The 16,881-nt window shown below is 38.2% G+C and overlaps 2 protein-coding genes across 8 annotated transcripts in view; both read right to left on the bottom strand.

The window, feature by feature from the left end:
* The window catches only part of LOC103469533 (uncharacterized), a 479,729-nt gene that overhangs the window by 187,257 nt on the left and 275,591 nt on the right, over positions 1-16,881 (bottom strand). The window lies entirely within an intron of this gene.
* Positions 1-16,881, bottom strand: part of LOC103462454 (zeta-sarcoglycan-like) — a 343,126-nt gene that overhangs the window by 154,892 nt on the left and 171,353 nt on the right. For both annotated transcript variants that reach the window (XM_081604948.1, XM_081604945.1), the window contains exon 2: positions 579-788. In XM_081604948.1, the coding sequence (XP_081461074.1) occupies positions 579-788 (210 nt within the window). The remainder of the gene's footprint in view (positions 1-578; positions 789-16,881) is intronic.

Here is a 16,881-nt window from a genome sequence, read left to right as displayed (position 1 = left end):
CTCGGATAAGATCTAACCATCCTTTTGCTCATGGATTTTCATCTGCAAAAGAAAAAAGAAAAAAAAAAGCCCAGGCTTCAGAACAGCAGTGAGCATTAAAAAAGTGTGACACTCCACCGATACTGTCAGTCTTGCAGGTTATTATCAAAACTGTGGAGTGAGATTTCCACCCTCCATGGGATAAGGTACATGTGAATAAAGGGAGAAGAGCAGACAATAACTTCGAGAAAATCCTGCACTAAGCTTTGCCTTTTTTTTGGCCACATCATCTCCAACACAAGGTGCCCTCTGCAACAATAAATCCCCTTCAGCAATACTGAACAATTACCTTTGTGCCAAAACACACGAAAAGAGAAATACAATTTATTATTTCGTATATGTAATGGACGGCTATTAGGGTGAAACACAATGAGACGCTAAGATTTACTTGGGTATCAGTTACCTGCTCTTAATTTTATTATCATATATTGGCATTAGTACCTTAAGCGAACCCTTTCAAGTCATTTAAAGCATCTTCTACGCCAATCCCATAAAACACCATGGCACTTTAATGACGTATGCACACAGGAGCCTCTTACCGGAGTGAAGTTCATGACTTTGAGAATCCAGATGGTGAGTGCCAGGTTGACAATCATTGTGACAAGTAGGAGGAGGATGAAGAAGTACAAGCATCTCTTCCTCCAGCCGTAGATGCCGACTGCTGGGTAGACCTGGCCACTGCACTCCGACGCGCCTCGCTGGTGGAGGGGGTTCGGCTGGGCCGCCAGGATGTACTGCTCCTGGGTCATCTGAAACGATTCAATTAAAACGTGTTTTAGTTAAGCAAAGATGAAATGACCCGACCAGACGTTAAATCCATCAGAAATGCAATGGATCTTCCAAAAAGAGCTGAAGACGGACCAACGCAGGGGGAAGCAAAATGTCTAAAAATAGATCTTCACCCAGTTTGGTGAACAGATAAGGACACCAGAGGTGTGGGTGAACTGCTGATGGAGAGATGGATGAAAAATGACGAGGAGGAGACAGAAGAAGAAGACCGGAAGCATTTAAGAGTGAGATAGCGGTGAGGAGAAAGAAAGACGAAAGCCCGATAAAAATGAGATTGAGGTGGAGCCGTTAAGTGGAAAGATAGCGCACCTTTGAGTACGTTTGAGATAGGAAGGAAGGATGGAAAAAGGGACAGAGGGCTGATAAGAAAGTAGAGGAAGACAGAGTCCATTAGTTGAAGTGCAGCATGTGGAGTCATTGGTGGCAAGAGATACGGACTCTCGCTGCAAGGCTGTACTATCTTCGCCTATCTGGCTCTCTAACTCTTTCGCTCCCCTTACCTTGCTCTCCATACCTTAAAGTCTCCATTGCTCCCTTTCTTGTACTCCTTAATTCACTTCCTATCTCACTTTAGCACTTCTCTCGATCTTCATCAGTCTCTGTCTCATGCACACATTCACTCTCGTGCACAAGCATGCATTTGGTCTTTATTTGCGGAAATTGCATGACCTTAACGCCTCAGTGGCTTTTGATTTTTTTCCCCCCTCTCTCTTTCCCAAAGAAAAGCTCTCTCTCAGTGAATATACCAAAATGCCATGACTGGGAAAAACTGCTGACTCAAAACTTGCTGAAGAAAAAAAAAAAGAATGCAAACAAGAAATGAAGTGAAAAGGAGTTTTAAAGACAATTTAAGAAGGTCAGTTCCAATGTGAAATGTAAAATAACTTTCTGACAACAAGAATTTGTAGTTCACTGCTGGTGTTTTTTTTTCCTGTGTTAAGAAACTTCCATTTCCATTAGGCCAATGTAAAGTCTACAATATGAAACTGTTTCACACTTCTGTGACTAGTTCAGTTACATAATACCACAAAAGTCTTTCCTCAGGTTATTCAGTACCACTCTTGCATGAAAGGGGACACTGGAGCCGATATGCTAATCCAAATGCATACACGCAATGAGAAAAATATCCAAACGGAGCAAGTTCAGTATGCAACTTTCCTAAATAATGTTTTTGTTTTACATTTGTAAAAACTGTCACCATAAAACATGAGACAGATGAAAAGTATACTTCCTCTTTTGCGTCCCAGTGCAGATATGTACTCCTCCCAGTCGGTACTAAACAAGCATTCAAAGCCAAGAGGATTGTGATAAAGAGGTCAATGATGCTCATGTATGAGTTGCTCATTGTGGTAATGGCGGATAAAACTTTGTGTTCCTGGAAAACTGTTTATCCACCGTCACCTGTGGCTAAGCTAACTGGCCTAAGCATTCATGGCAGGATCCAATGTGGGAAGCTGGCTGTAGCCTAGCAAAGCGGGGAAGTTACAAGCAACAAGTACGCAAGATTGATTGACAGCGCTAAGGCCCTCTTCCTGGCTCTGATGAGCTGTTTTGGGGTTAAATTTTTTTCACAGATTTTCTCTGTTTCACACTATACTGTTACTGTCACTGACAGTAACTCCTGTAGTATCCAAGGAAAAAGAGAGAGAAAAAAAGGATTTTAAGAAATTTACATGCTGCCGCTTTCATGTAGCTGTACAGAGTTGGACAGTTTCTTAAAGTCCAACACAGCTGTGTGGTTTCCTCTGCACATCAGGAGATATTTTCCACAAAGCAACCTAATACCTGCTGACTGAACCATGTCCAGACTGAGGAAAAACACAGGTGAAATGCATCCAAGATTCATCGGAATCCTAATCAACCAAAACACATGCAGCGGTGCACAGGAATACGTCTGAAAGCATTAACAACGAAGCATGAATTCAATCAGAATACTGCATGTGTAGCAATTATTAATACCTAAAAAGGCTTGCGTCGCTCTTGTAATGGAGGGGAAAGAATTTAATTTCATACAAGATTAAAAGGAACCAATGAAGGGAACGTGGTACATTTTCCAATTTGTTCCTTAGCAAAGGAAGATAAATCTACTTTAAAATTTGCATGTTGAACAAGCATTCGATATTTTCGATTCTGATGTAATCCAACCAATTTATATATAAGCACAGTCTGGATTGGGGACATGCATCAAAGTCTAGCAGAATGAGGGCTTAATGTTTGTCAAGCAGGATAATGAACTAATGATGTTTTCCCTTTTCACAGTTGAGATTCACAGCAGCGGTTTAAACCGTTTTACATGTTACTGATCACTTTATGCAGACAAAACCTATAGATCAACATAAAAGCATTTGATAATACAGAGTTGGGATAGGGTACCGGGCATATCATCTCTGTTTTCAGTATCCCAGCTGAATCAATAGCGGTGTTTGTTCCTGTGCCGATATGTTGCAGTGTGTAGAAGAGTTTTCTGTGGTGACCCTAGAATGCTAATAATTTTTCCTTCAAGCATAAACAGCAAGAATCAATAGGTGTCCAGAAGGATCTCGATGTGCGTTTCAGTGCACCGCGTGTGTTGGTTGCATGGTCGTTTCTGCAGTGCGACCAAGTCGAGCAATGAGAATCACTGATATAGATGACAACAGAATAAATGGAATGACATCACCCTTGTACTTCTGGAGAGTGTGTGTGGCTACTTTTTGTCAATTTCCAGTCCCCGAGTTCCTCTATGATTTACTGTAAATGGCTGTGCCAATGAGTCATTTGCTGCAATACATCTGAATTTCCGTATCATTTCACTCAAAGCCCGGCATTGTTTTCATGCCTGTCGCTTTAACTCAGTAGTTTGACAATGTATGCTTTCTGCGAAATGGCAAGGAAAAAAAAACAAAAAACAAATGACACACTCATGCTGTCAAACAACAAACGCACCAAAGGAAATATCATCGAGCATATTTTCTTATTAAAGCCCTCTGGCTCCTTTTTCCCCAACAATGCTTATGACATTTCTTTCTTCAAATGCTTCAAAATAAATTGAATTAACGTTTGTGTTTAAGCTCAAAGATGCTTGAAAGCTTGAAGATTGAATTGCTGAAATTGCATTCAGTTAGCTTCCTGTTTGCATTGTTACTTCAGTCAACGTTGATGGGAGCTGCTGAGATTATGATTTAAGGTTTAAAAGGTTTCAAACTTCAATAAAATGTGACATGCATGACAAAACATTGTAATACAAAGTACTGTGCAACACCTTAAAGCTGTCGATAACTTCGTCATGTGTAGTATGGGGAGGTTACAAGTGGACTAATCAGAAAGCCTGATAAAATACCCAAGTAAAAGCAACATAATCTGAAAGTCTTAAAAGGGAGGCATTATGCTTAGACATTTTTTAGCCTTACACCATGTTATATTGTGATTCCCTCATCAAAAACATACTCTGACTGTTGGTTTAACTCATTCATACATGTTTGAATTATCCTTGAATCTCCATTGGCAACCATTTGATGGTGCCTTAAAGTCTGCTCCTACAGTGCCTCATTTATTTCCCCAAAGCTCCACCTTTGGGCATCAGCCCTCAGCTCAACTTTCACCCCACCCAGCACCACTTCCCTGTGCCTTCCCTTTTCAGCCCCTCAGACTAGCAGCAGCAACAATCTGCAAACACCTGGTGGATCTATGGGTCTACTGAGCTACAACCTTCTGAAAAACGGTTGCACATGGCATCAATGAACAGCATACAGAAGTGTTGTGATGGCATGCTGAAGTGGGAGTGTCGGAAAGGTAAAAGGTTCTTAAAGAGATGGAGGCCAGTTTCAAAGTGTCAGATATGGCTCCAAATTTTAAGTTGTTTTTGATATAAACAACATTTTCATAACAATTGAAGCCAACAGTTAGTGGATTGTGCATTTAAATGGCATTATGTGCTTGAAAAATACATAAAAAGTTTAGATCACAAGTAAGTTTTTAATTAAACTCAACTACAATTATTTTGATTTTATTTCAAAATTGCAATTCACATCTTCCATTACTGCTTTTCAGACCAACTCCATTTACGTCTTCTCTTCCTCCCTTTGTTTTCAGCCGATCCATTTTGCTCCCTCCCATTTTTTTTATTTATTTGTCATACACTAATCCCTCTTTCTCCGTCTCTCAATGCATTTCTTAGATTGAACCGACAGCATGGTCATCAATCAATGCTATGGGGCACCACAGCCTGTGCGCAGCATGACTTAACTGTATTAACATCACAACGTCTTTACAGCCATGAGAACAATGTCAGCAAGAGCCACATTTCCATACAGTTAGCTTTTTTGCGGGGATGTTTTGTGGTTGGTAGTATGTGACTTCCAAATCAGGATTATACAAATACAGCCAAATACAGCAATAAATTAAATGCATGATGGAACATAATTGAATAGCTGTGGCTGATTGATTGGTTTGCTTTTCTTTTAAATTAGTGGCAATATGAAGGACTTACTGATCAGCAGGGTAACTAATAGGTACCGTTTATCAGAGCAGCAGCTTTATCAATAAAGGAGCTACAACCAATGGGCAAAGACATCTCACACTAATGAAAACTTATTTAAATGTGTCAAATATTGGCATATATAAAAATTCAGATCAATTCAGAGATTGTTTTGCCCATTGAAACATGTGGCGTTTTAAGAGTTAGAGATTTTTACTCAAACTTTGTCCTTTTGGCCAAATGACATGAATTTTCACCTTCAAACACTCCTGATTGATCTAGTATACAATATGCCTACTTGAAAGTATACCCAAGCATCTGTGATGCTGTGGACCTGTTAATTTTATAGAAGCTTTGGAAACCTTACTACAATATTTAGTATGAGGAAGTTTTGAATAGTTATTCAAAAAACAAAAACATTTCCTAAAAATTAGCCTCCTTCAATTGCAATCTTAGTCCCTTGACCAAAATCCTTGGTTACGATAATTACTGCACACATGATGTAATAACTTTAATGTTTACTTGATGAATTATGTTCCCAAACAGAGTCCATGATGTGGTGAGGTACTTGGATGTCATTCTTAAAGTAAACAATTTAAACTTTTATTCATTTTAGCTAAAAATTAGTTGGAAAAAAGGCACAGAACACTTGGAAAAACCAAGACATTTATGCATCAAGTCGCCTTTGCTACACAACAAGCCCTTAAAAACCCACTAAGGAGATTTGAAAAGATGCACCGTAAACAGCTAATCTTGTGCTCTCGTTTTTTATGAGACGAGAAATTGGTTTAGTTCAAGCTGGCATTGTTTATTATAAGAATTTACTGTATTGAAAAAGTATTATTTTTCCCAAGCAGTCAAAGTAAAAATGATTTCCAATTTTACTTTACTGCCTTGCTGTGCTGTTTTGTGCATGTTTTCCCCTCCTTCTGGTCAGAATTGAGTAGGCGCACTCTGGAAATAAAGGAGAACAGCAGAATCAAACGTAAACGTGTGCTGCCTGACAATGTATGTGGAAGATAAATGTACAGACTAGTGGGTGAAGACGGATTCGACACAGACACGGAGGTGAATAATGGAGAGCCCTGTAAATTAATAAACTTGTGGTGAGGAAATCAGGAAGCTTGTGACTTTGTTACAAAGGTAAAATCCATTTAAAAAAGAAATTAATATCTAAAATCTAATATTAGATCCATTTAAACACTGATTAAAAGGCTCAGAAAGCCTAATAGACTCATAATTTGATAAGAGGAAACAGATGATTACAGATCATCTTCTTTTTAAGAAATAAAATCTATCATTTATAAATTTCATATTAATCAGTTGGTTTTTGTCCCCGAGTGGATCCTTTGGTTCACTTCTCATCACACCAACACTTTGAAGTAGCAAGGCAGATGTAATGGGACAGCATTTGCCCCATCACACTCTGAACAGCGCCGCCGTTTGTTTTCCTCGTTTGTTTCCTGCTGTGCTAAATGACCAGCATCAGTTTTTATTCTCCACGACAGCAGAGAAAATGAAGGCACAAATTTTAGTTATTGGAAAAATTATATGACCTAATCTGTTATAATTTGCAGCGCTCTGAGTTCTTTTGATGAATAAACTAAAAACTCAGGTTTTATTGTTTTATGTTTTTATACTTGGGGATGAGTTAGTTTGTCTGTCAAGTCCGAAAAGCCCCTTATGTTTCCAATATCAAAATCGAGATTATTTTATTTTGTCCAACAAAGTACAGAAAAAATTTAAAAACAGTGAGAACCACAAAGTATAAGATGTGCAATATACCACAGACTGCAGTCATGAGATTTAAATCCCAACCCAAAGAATTTGTTACTGGGGACAATGAGCTTCTTTAGTGCTCATTGAATACAGCGGCTTTAGTAACAGGATGAGATCCATCATTAGATAGAATCAGGAGTAGAGATCCTGCCTCTCTGTACCGAATGGAATCAACTTTTATTTTTTATTTTTTTGTGTGGATGTTCGGTGAACCCGACGCCTCCTGGTTTTGTAGGTGTTAGGAGCAGACTCCAGGGAATACCCAGAACCCACTGGATGGACTGTATGTCGACTTTTCCTGGGAATGCCTTGAGATCTCCTTAAATGGAGAAGGAGACTGTCACTGGGGACCCTCCTGGATCTATAACCCAGAGTTATTTATATCCATCCATCATCTAAACCCGCTTATCCTTTCAGACTCCTGCTGAGGCTCCGGTGGTCAGGGTGTCCGTTGCAAGGCAATATGGACAAACAACCACGCATACACTCACATCTGGTGTCTGTTTTTGTAAACTTCCTTTGCCACCCAACCAAAGCCAAAGGTCATTACATTTGGAGGTCATTACAGTGTGGATACCTAACAGAAAAGGACACTGAATTAGCATTTTTGCAAAGAGTTGGACTTTTAAATGTTGTGGTCTTAAACGTTTGCTCAGCTGATGAACAACCTATTTCAGTTCAATGGTTATTTGCTTACTCGCTCCCATTTCTCTCTTTTGTATTTGGAAGGTCTACAAAATGTGATTTCTTGCCACTTTTCAATTAGTCTTAAAATTTTGATCAAGAGTATCAAAATTATTTTCTAAGAATTTGTGTAATTTTGAAACGGAAGAAATTAAAATGTGTTTGCTACTTTATAGTTTGTCGATTTGGACAGACGTTTTTCCTCTCCACCTCCGTCAGTGTGTGATTCCATGTGTTCAGCCAAGGTGGACAAAACACACGCACACACACACACACACACACGCATTCTTCCCAAAATGTAGCGTAAATAAACAAACAGATGACACACTGAGATGACACACTGCTGCTAAACGCACCAGAAAACAAGCAGCAGAGTTCACAGTTAAACACACTGTATTAGACAAACAGGACTGTAGAGCAGTGAAGCGTTCCAGCACATTTACATGGCTCTGCAGTGAGCTTTGTGTTAAACAGAAAGCTTTGAAAGGAGAACTCTTGCTCTATTTCTGTCTCTCTCACACACACAAGATTCGCACAGACCGACAACAATAGGCGTCCTCGTAAACGTGTGGTACAAGAATAAACACTGCAACATTAGCCTTGAAGAAACAGATCGAAAATTTTGAATGTGGTATTAAGGAGTTGCACATTCTGCATCGTTTTCTGCACGTTTTTAGCTTAACAGCCAAAAAACCCACCAATTACAAGAAATAAGTGCACACTTTTTTATGGTTTTAAAAATATTGTCTTTGAATCTGATTTTGAAATGTAGCTACAACACAGACACAGTTGTACTTTACTGTATTTGTGTTCCCTCACTCTGAAAAATTGCATTCAAAATCAACATGGATGATGGACCAAACTATCCACTCCATTAGTTTGTTTTAAACTTTTTTTTTCTCTCTCTCTTTCATGTTACAAACTTATTGAACTACAATCCAAAAAAAATTTCTTAGGGCTTCTAAACATAAAATCTTTTTTTTTTTCCTGGAATGCAAAGTATGCTCTTCCTTACTCTTAAATTAACAGTTCCTCTGATATTTGCATTTTTGTAAAGGCTTCTTTAGCGTAAAGGGGACAGCTTTACTATCATATCTATTTATAGATGCTCCAGAAAAGTTGCTCTCATTTGTCTCTGTCTAGATTCATCTCTAGCTACTGATGTATTTCGTTTGTTCAGGACCCAGGAGACTAATTAGTGGATGATGAAAATGGAGAGAGAAGATGAGAGAAGCCAAACCTGAGTAACAAACAGCACAACAAAATAATAGTGTGGGGATTAAATGTTAAAACGCAGGTGAGGAAAACAGAAATACTTTCATGGGCCATCCACCTGGTCAGTGGGGAAGTTACTTCACTATGGAGCAGCTGTCTACTTATAAAGTGCTTATTCAGTCACTTGCTGCTAAAAGGGATGTTTACTTTGGTGGGCAGCTGAAGGATGAATGAGCTTAATGGAGTTAATGTGTTTTCAAATTGCCAGTTAAAAATTCTGGTCCATGGCTACTCTCTTACAGAGGAGATAAGTATATGTTAAAACCTTTCATTAGACAGAAGTTGAAAGTAAATAAAACAGCCGCTGTGCGATAAAGAGATGATAACAGTTTTTAGGAGGAGAAGAAGAATATTTCACGCACTGCCTTCCATCTAACCCTTTGTGATCTTTTCCTATAATGTCACATTGCAACCACAAGCCTCAATGTATGTTAATGTGATTTGTAATAGATCATGCCAAAGTAGTGTATAATAGAGGAGGAAAATATCCATGGTATCCTTAATTTATTCCTAATAAAAATCTGAAACGTAATGATGGAATCTTCAGTGCAATATTCTGCTTTTTGCAGTCAATTAGGTAAACAAAGCTGGTATGTAAATACTTTGGGGCCGAGTTGGAGAACTAAATTTGCAGAGCAAAAATGGAAAGTTGTCCAAACATAACAGGCAATCCTGAAAACTATCTCACAGTGACATTAAAAAAAAATTATGTTCCTGATTATGGAGTACCCTATAAATAAAATGTTTGGGGAAAATGGTGAACTGGACTCACAGGATTTTTTTGTTGAACAGGAAAAGTCTTTATCTGAACTATAAAGCTTGGGGAAATGAGAGGTAGAGTTTGTGGGGAAAAGTTTGGGGCAGAAGGAACAAAATTGAGGTATCATATTGCTGGTAAATGGTGTATTTTAGCCAATTATGTTGGTTGGAGGAAGTTACAGACTAGGACAGAAGTGACCATTGAAGCTCGTTGGGACTTAAAGCTTCTGTTGGTTTATCAATCATTTGTGGTGGCTGTAAAGGAGGAATAGTGTTTGATTCATTAGCTAGCTTTTTTTGCCATTTTATTAGCAAGTGTGAAGAAGTGGTTTGAAAGATTTAGGTGAAGAGAGGAGTAACGAGGTAAACAACAGGTTCTCTTCACCACTTCAGGTTTGGAAAGGAGAGTGAAGCTGGTGGCTTTGCAGAGGATCCCCAAAGAAGTGGGTCAGCAGTGGAGGGTTGTGTGTAAACAATTGTTTCACCTGATGGGTTAGAAAAAAGCTGGACACTTGAGGAAATATGTATTTAAAACCAAGTTGTTGGCTTTTTTTCTATGGTTTATAAGTCATTGTACAGCCTCTTAGAGGTACAATATTTGCTTAAGAAACACATATCCCTGTCTTTGTGTGGACGGCATAGAGTGCAGACTCTCTCATCCGTTTGAAGGCTACAGAAGGCTGTTAGCAGAAACAGCCTTCTGCTATCAGATCATAAAAATAAAGCATATTCAAAGCATTAAATGAATATAAAGTGAAAGCGCTGACAAGACACATAAGCTCCTTCCGTCATCTCTTGTCTTGAACTAAGGGAAAGTGGTTGTGACTCCAGTAAATATTATCTACCAGCAGGTGGAGTTATATTAGTTTGGATCATAATTTCTAATACTTCATAAGAGTCAGAACTGCAATCAGTGGAAATAGTGTTTCCGATTACATGTTCATAAAAAAATATACAATTAAATTAATGATGCACCAGTCAGCAATGCAAATTTTCCCATTTACCCTCATTTGATCTGATCAGTGACCAAAATACTAAAAAAAAATTGCATTTCTTTACATGAAATGCATAAAAATCATTTTACATATAAATGCATCATCAACTAACAGCAGAACTACAGAGAGAAAACAAAGACTGCTGTAAACTTCGATAACAGCCCTTAAAAACACGCTGAATTGTGTTCTTTGTCTTGGGACTAATGGTACTTGCCATTATCAGTGTGTGAATGTGTGTGAAGCACTTTGGGGTCCTCTCGACTTGATAAAGCGCTACGCAAGTACGTACAGGCCATTTACCATATTCTGTAAGTGATTAAAAACTAATTTGCTATTTTATGATAATCAGGTGCAACATGTATTTAAGGATAACTCTAGAGTTTTACACACCGTTAGACAGGAAAGAACCCTGTATATTGCTGAAACCCGATTGACAGCAGCTGTATTGACAAGATTTAGGGGAATATGGTCACTTTGCCCTGCAGACGTCGTATCCATAATGATTTAGATTTGAACTGTTTGCTGCTACTCTTGTGCTAGTTTAGTGTAATGTGTAGATCTGTCAGAGCTGTAAGCATATTCCTGTTCCTTGGATTCACTCGCATTGCTATTCCGACTCTTCAAATATTCATGCCTGGTTTTCATTCCGAGCCTCACCCTTTTTCTCTGACGAGCAAAATTCAGTTGATTCAATGTTTTCCAATGTCTTTGTGAAGAAGCAAAGCATGGTAGATGCCATCAACACTAATAGAGGCAAGAACCATTTCACTTCTCACGAATAGATTAAAAGAATTATAAATAACAGAGGGGGCATACTTTTGAAAATCACAACCAAAACTGATGAGCAACTGTTCTCCTGTGATTACCATGGAGATGTGGACATGCATTTGCCTGACAACTACACTGTACTATCAGTTACAACTACATGCAAAATTGGTATGAATTTATTTAGATACATAGATGGATAGACAGACGTTTGCATTGAGTAATTCCAATCGCATAAAACATGAAAGTTACTTTTGCAGAGCAATGTTCTTTCAAATACTTGTGTCTTTCTATATGACTTGCAATTTTCTGGACTTCCTGTGGCTTCTGTTTCTACAAAGAATGTCTTCTTGCTACTCTTGCAGAGGTCGGATTTGCATCTTCTCCAGATTCACCAATGGCCTCTTGACAGCTTCTCTGATTATTCTCCTCCTTGTCCACACTGACAGTTTAGGTTGATGTCCTGCCAGTTTTCCAGTTGCTGTATATTTCTTCCATTTTGACCAATGAAAGCTTGAGCAATGCTCAATTCAGTGTACCATTCGAATTCAATATCAAGTATTAGTTTAAGTGTTGTTCTCATAGAAGTGCAGAAAAACGTATCTTCAAATGTTCGTACTCTCATGTAGACATCTTAGAGGACAGTGAAGATTTACTAACTCGGTTTTCTTAAAGTTACTTGAAAAGTTTCAAACACAAGCCTTTTCATTATTTGTTTGGCTCACATCTCCGCTGCCACATGAAGTCAACATTTTTATTGAAAATATATTACAGTGCAAATCTTCGCTGCAGTTTATCGCCATGAAAGGAAGGCTAGGTATGTGCGACAGTGTTTTAAGAAGAGGCATCATACCTTAGAATAGATTGGAAACAGAATAATGGTCAGAGGGGATGGAAATGTAAAAAAAATTAATGAAAAACAAAAAAAGAGTTTATTCAAAGGTATTTGTTAGCTGGTGTAAAGGAGAAGATAAACGCCATGACATTGAGAAAGGGACAAGAAAATAAGTGTTTCTCCCTCCCACTGTGTTTTTTCTTAGAGCGGGTAAGACAGTGGTGGAGGCTACGCTCTGCATCCACATGTGCCAGTGTGAAAACGAGATAGCAATACTCGAGACAGAGAAATGCAGCCCGTAATCACATAAGGGCGAGAGAGACGATAACCAAGGGCATGCACGCTGTGAGGAGTGTGATGGACGCCTGCTGTAAGTATATCTCATGCCTGCATGTGGGCATACTTGTGCCTCTACATATGTGAGAGAGTGGAGAGAGACGGAGACTAAGGGATGGTAAATATTTCGAGGTGACAGAATCAGCACAGCGACTTTATGACCCTGTTTAGTGAGGCAGCCTCCTCCATCATCTCTGCTCTCACCAGATCCTCAGCAAGCATTCATACAAAGACACACAGGTGACTTTTTTCAGTTTACCATTCCATGTAGACTCTTGTTTAGCATGTGCTGAATTGCACTTTGTGGGAGCACTAGCTCACATCTTCAATATCACAGTAGTAACACACAATCAGAGGTTGACCGTTCTTAATCTCCTGTCACACTGTTTCTCATCTTGCCTTGAATGTTGCTGAATTGGAAAACTGGTGGAGTTTAAAAAAATAAAATAAAATAAATTAACACAGCTGTCTGCTGGATATGTTTGATTAAAAGATGCATTTTTTTTTTTGTTGTTGTTTATTCTTACTGTTCAAGAAAATTGGAATTTGCCAAAGTCATCCAGGAAGAATCGACAGGAAGGTGGAAGAAGTTCAACATTCCAAAAAGGAAATATTTTGATATTGGAAATTACCAAGCCCAAACTCAAAAACCGAAATGGCTGTTAAGTGTTTAAAGTGTATTGTTAGATAGCTGCTGTAACAAACTGCCCATTTTAAATTTTGACATTTCGCATCTTACTGAATCTTTCATATTATCGGTTATTGAACATGTTGGCCCAGAATCTAAATGCCCAAAATACAAAGCAATAAATGTTGATTGGGTTGCATTGCTAAAATCAGATAGCTTCTCAGTAAGCATGCCAATTAGCATATCTTTTCTTTTTCTTCAATGTTCTTCAACACCTCCATCAGCCATTATTTAGCTGTTCAATTTACATCTGATACCAAAATGTATTACCAATTAAAGGCAGCACTGGTTAAAGCAGCTTGGGCCGTGTCATTTTGATGGGGCATTCCCATTTCTTCTGCTTTTATGCTTATGTTTTTATTCAAACTTCCTAATGTAAGTCAAAATACACAACATAATTGTAAAAAGAACCAATTGAGAGTGGATATGGCAGATCAATCATAATGACTAAAACAAACATTTCATGAACTTCTCACATGACAGAAGGTCCGGCTAAATTTATTTTTCTTCTCTGTATCTTTTGGTCAACTCTAAACATTATGAATATCTATTTCAAGTTTTAAAATGGTCTTGATCAATAGCCTACGAGTTGTCACCATATTGTGCAACATGTTCTTAAGAACTGAGAAAAATGGGACTCTTGAGGTGTTTAAAAAGAAAGTGCTATGTTTTGATGAGCGGAGGACCCGAACACATTGAGAAGGCAAGAAGTAAATTGGAAATCAGCAGTACTTTGATAACACATTGCAAAACCTTACAATAAGGAGCAGCAGCAGCAAGGATAACCAAACAGAAACTACACAAGGAAAAATAGAGCGAAAACAGGCTGAGTAAGGTGCAAAAAGCATACAGAATAATCCGACAAGCAAAAACAAACTACTAGGGTTTTAATGAGTCCCGGAGTGAAAACATGCGAGTCCGATTGGTGAACATGAGCAATAGCTGAGCAAAATGAGTGAAAAACAAATGACAAAACGCTGTCAAATGAAAGGACAAAGAGTAACTACAACCCCTTAAAAACAAACACGATTCAACACCAAAGCAACAAGAAACTCGAGGCCAAAAACTGACAAAGCAACTCAGCAATAGGTGTTACATGAAAAACAGGAAGTAAAGAGAACCACGGTGCACAACAACAACAATCATCAAGATTCAAAACATCACCTGAAAATGATACAGAACAGTCACAAAAAAACAAAGTCCTTCACCTCATGACAGAAAGCCTGAAAAAACCTTTTTTCTTGTTACCTCTAACCAACAAGGGGAAAAAAGAAAACCTATTTTTTCTTGAAAGAGTCTGACATATGGAGTGACAATCAGAAGTTTACAATAACACATTTCTCAATGCCTGAAGTTAAATCACATCAAAACTTCTCTTGTTTTCGGTCAGTAAGAGTTACCAAAATTAAGCATCGTATGAGACGAAGGACTGTGTAAAAAAAAAAGAGAAGGGAAAAAAAAAGATAAGTCTACTTCTACTTTCTGCTTTATCTTTTGTACTGTTAAATTATTACCTGCTCCTCCGTCTCCCTTTCACTCGTCTTCATCGTTGCCATCATTCACTGCGGCTTCATTCCTTTTTGACCTCTATCCTAATTGAGTTGTGTGTTGTCATCCAGGCCGCCTTTCTCAAAGCTCACTTTATAGTTCGGACGAGAGACTGAAAGTGTGAGTGATGTGCGTAATGTATGTCCAGCAGTCTCTCATGTCCAAGTTGCTCTATGGAGCGCTCGTATATCACCCTCTGAGCCCAGTGCCGTATAATGGAACGAGGAGTGACTAGCTGACAAAGCGGGCTTGAAAGAGAGTAAAAGAAAAGTGTCAGGAGATAACGAAATTACTGATGGAGAGACAGGCAATTGACTGTGCGACTCAAATTTGATCTTTCTGTAGTTTCTTTACTATTCTTTACGCCATTGTAACGGCACACATTCAGTCATAAAATTACTCCTGAAAAGCTTCTGTTATCCTATGTGATTCTACTCCATAGTTAATATTTGAGATGTCTAATATTCTGTAGCTTTTAAGGTCAAATCCGTTTTTTTTTTGTTGGTTTTTTCCTTCTTTGCAAACATGTTTACTGTTTTTTTCTCCCTCTATGAAGTTTCAATAAAATGCTTGGATGAAATTTCAATGTCATGGTACAAATACTGAGACGCAAAAAACTTCCACATAAAAGAGATTTTTTTTTTTTTTTCAAAAAATTTGGCATTTGGCTGTGTAACTTTCAGATCTGTGAATACACAGCGCATACAAATTACACTTGTCTTAAATAAAATACCTGATGTTTTTATTCATAAATAAATAGTATTTTGATTTGAAATGCCACCATTGACACGGTACAGAACCAAACACAAGCAGCACTTTTCAAGGACGGCCTTGATGACAACTGAGCACTTTGTTTTCAGTACTGATGAAATGTATCTTAGCGGCTGCAAAAAGCTTTCATCAGTAACTTATGTTCATGTCAGCAAAGCGGTCAGAGCCGAGTTGCTCATTTAAAAGCTGATCTGAAACTATTGCCGGATGAATGGAAGTACGTCTGAGGAAGTTGTTGTGAAGGCCAATTCAAAAACAGCCACAACATCCCTCAGTACTCCGTTTATGATCTGTCCGTTGAGTTTGGAGAGCGTCAGTTCCTCCGTCCATCACTGAGAGACGTCAGTTTTCCCTAGAGATATCACAAATATTTATATCCCAAGTCAATTCTTCAGCCTCTAGCAGCCGGGATGAGTGGTCTCTTGTCAAATGAATACCATCTTGTCTCACCATGACACGCCGTCGCTGCAGGTTATGAATTCAAATCTTGTAGTTTCGTTATCCTGAGGCCTATTTCAGTACATTAGTGCTTATCTTTTTTCACTAAATTTACTCAACAGAAACAAAACTTAAGCACTGTTGTGAATTTGTTTGAATATTAATAGTGCAATATTTTGCATTTCTAGAAATATGCATTCATCCATCCATCAAGTCACTGTTTCTCTGTCTGCTTATTCAAAGCAGGGTTGCTAGGGGCACAAACTCTTGACAGCAGTTTTAGAGAGTCCAGACTTAAAACATGAGTCATTGTTGCTGCAATGTGGCAGTGGAAATAACTGTGCAGTCCAATATGCATCTCTGCTTATATTAAGGAGTGGGAATTAGATAACATGTTTTAATTTCTGAACTGTAGTGGGAGGATTTTAAATATTTTTAGAAAATCATGTCTGCTGTGCAATGTTTAACCTTCAGCTAAGCATTGTTTTCAATATAAGAAGCAAATGATTAGCTAAAAATTAAAAAGTATTGTCTGATCTCATAAGTAAATTAGATTTATTGAATTTCTTACTGTTTAAAGTAATGCCAACTCAATGTAACAGAACGTGTCATTGAAAGCAAGTTTATTTTTTCCTGAAATAACACATTTTTGTTTCTAAAGTACTGGTTTGATGTTTTGTTTCACTCTTGATGAGCAAAAAATGGAAATGGTTTAAGAGACCAG

This window comes from Poecilia reticulata, chromosome 1, assembly GCF_904066995.2.
Source record: "Poecilia reticulata chromosome 1, P_reticulata-male-v2, whole genome shotgun sequence".
NCBI lineage: Eukaryota > Metazoa > Chordata > Actinopteri > Cyprinodontiformes > Poeciliidae > Poecilia > Poecilia reticulata.
Note: the sequence above shows the minus strand (reverse complement) of the source record. Positions and strands in the feature narration are given on the sequence as shown.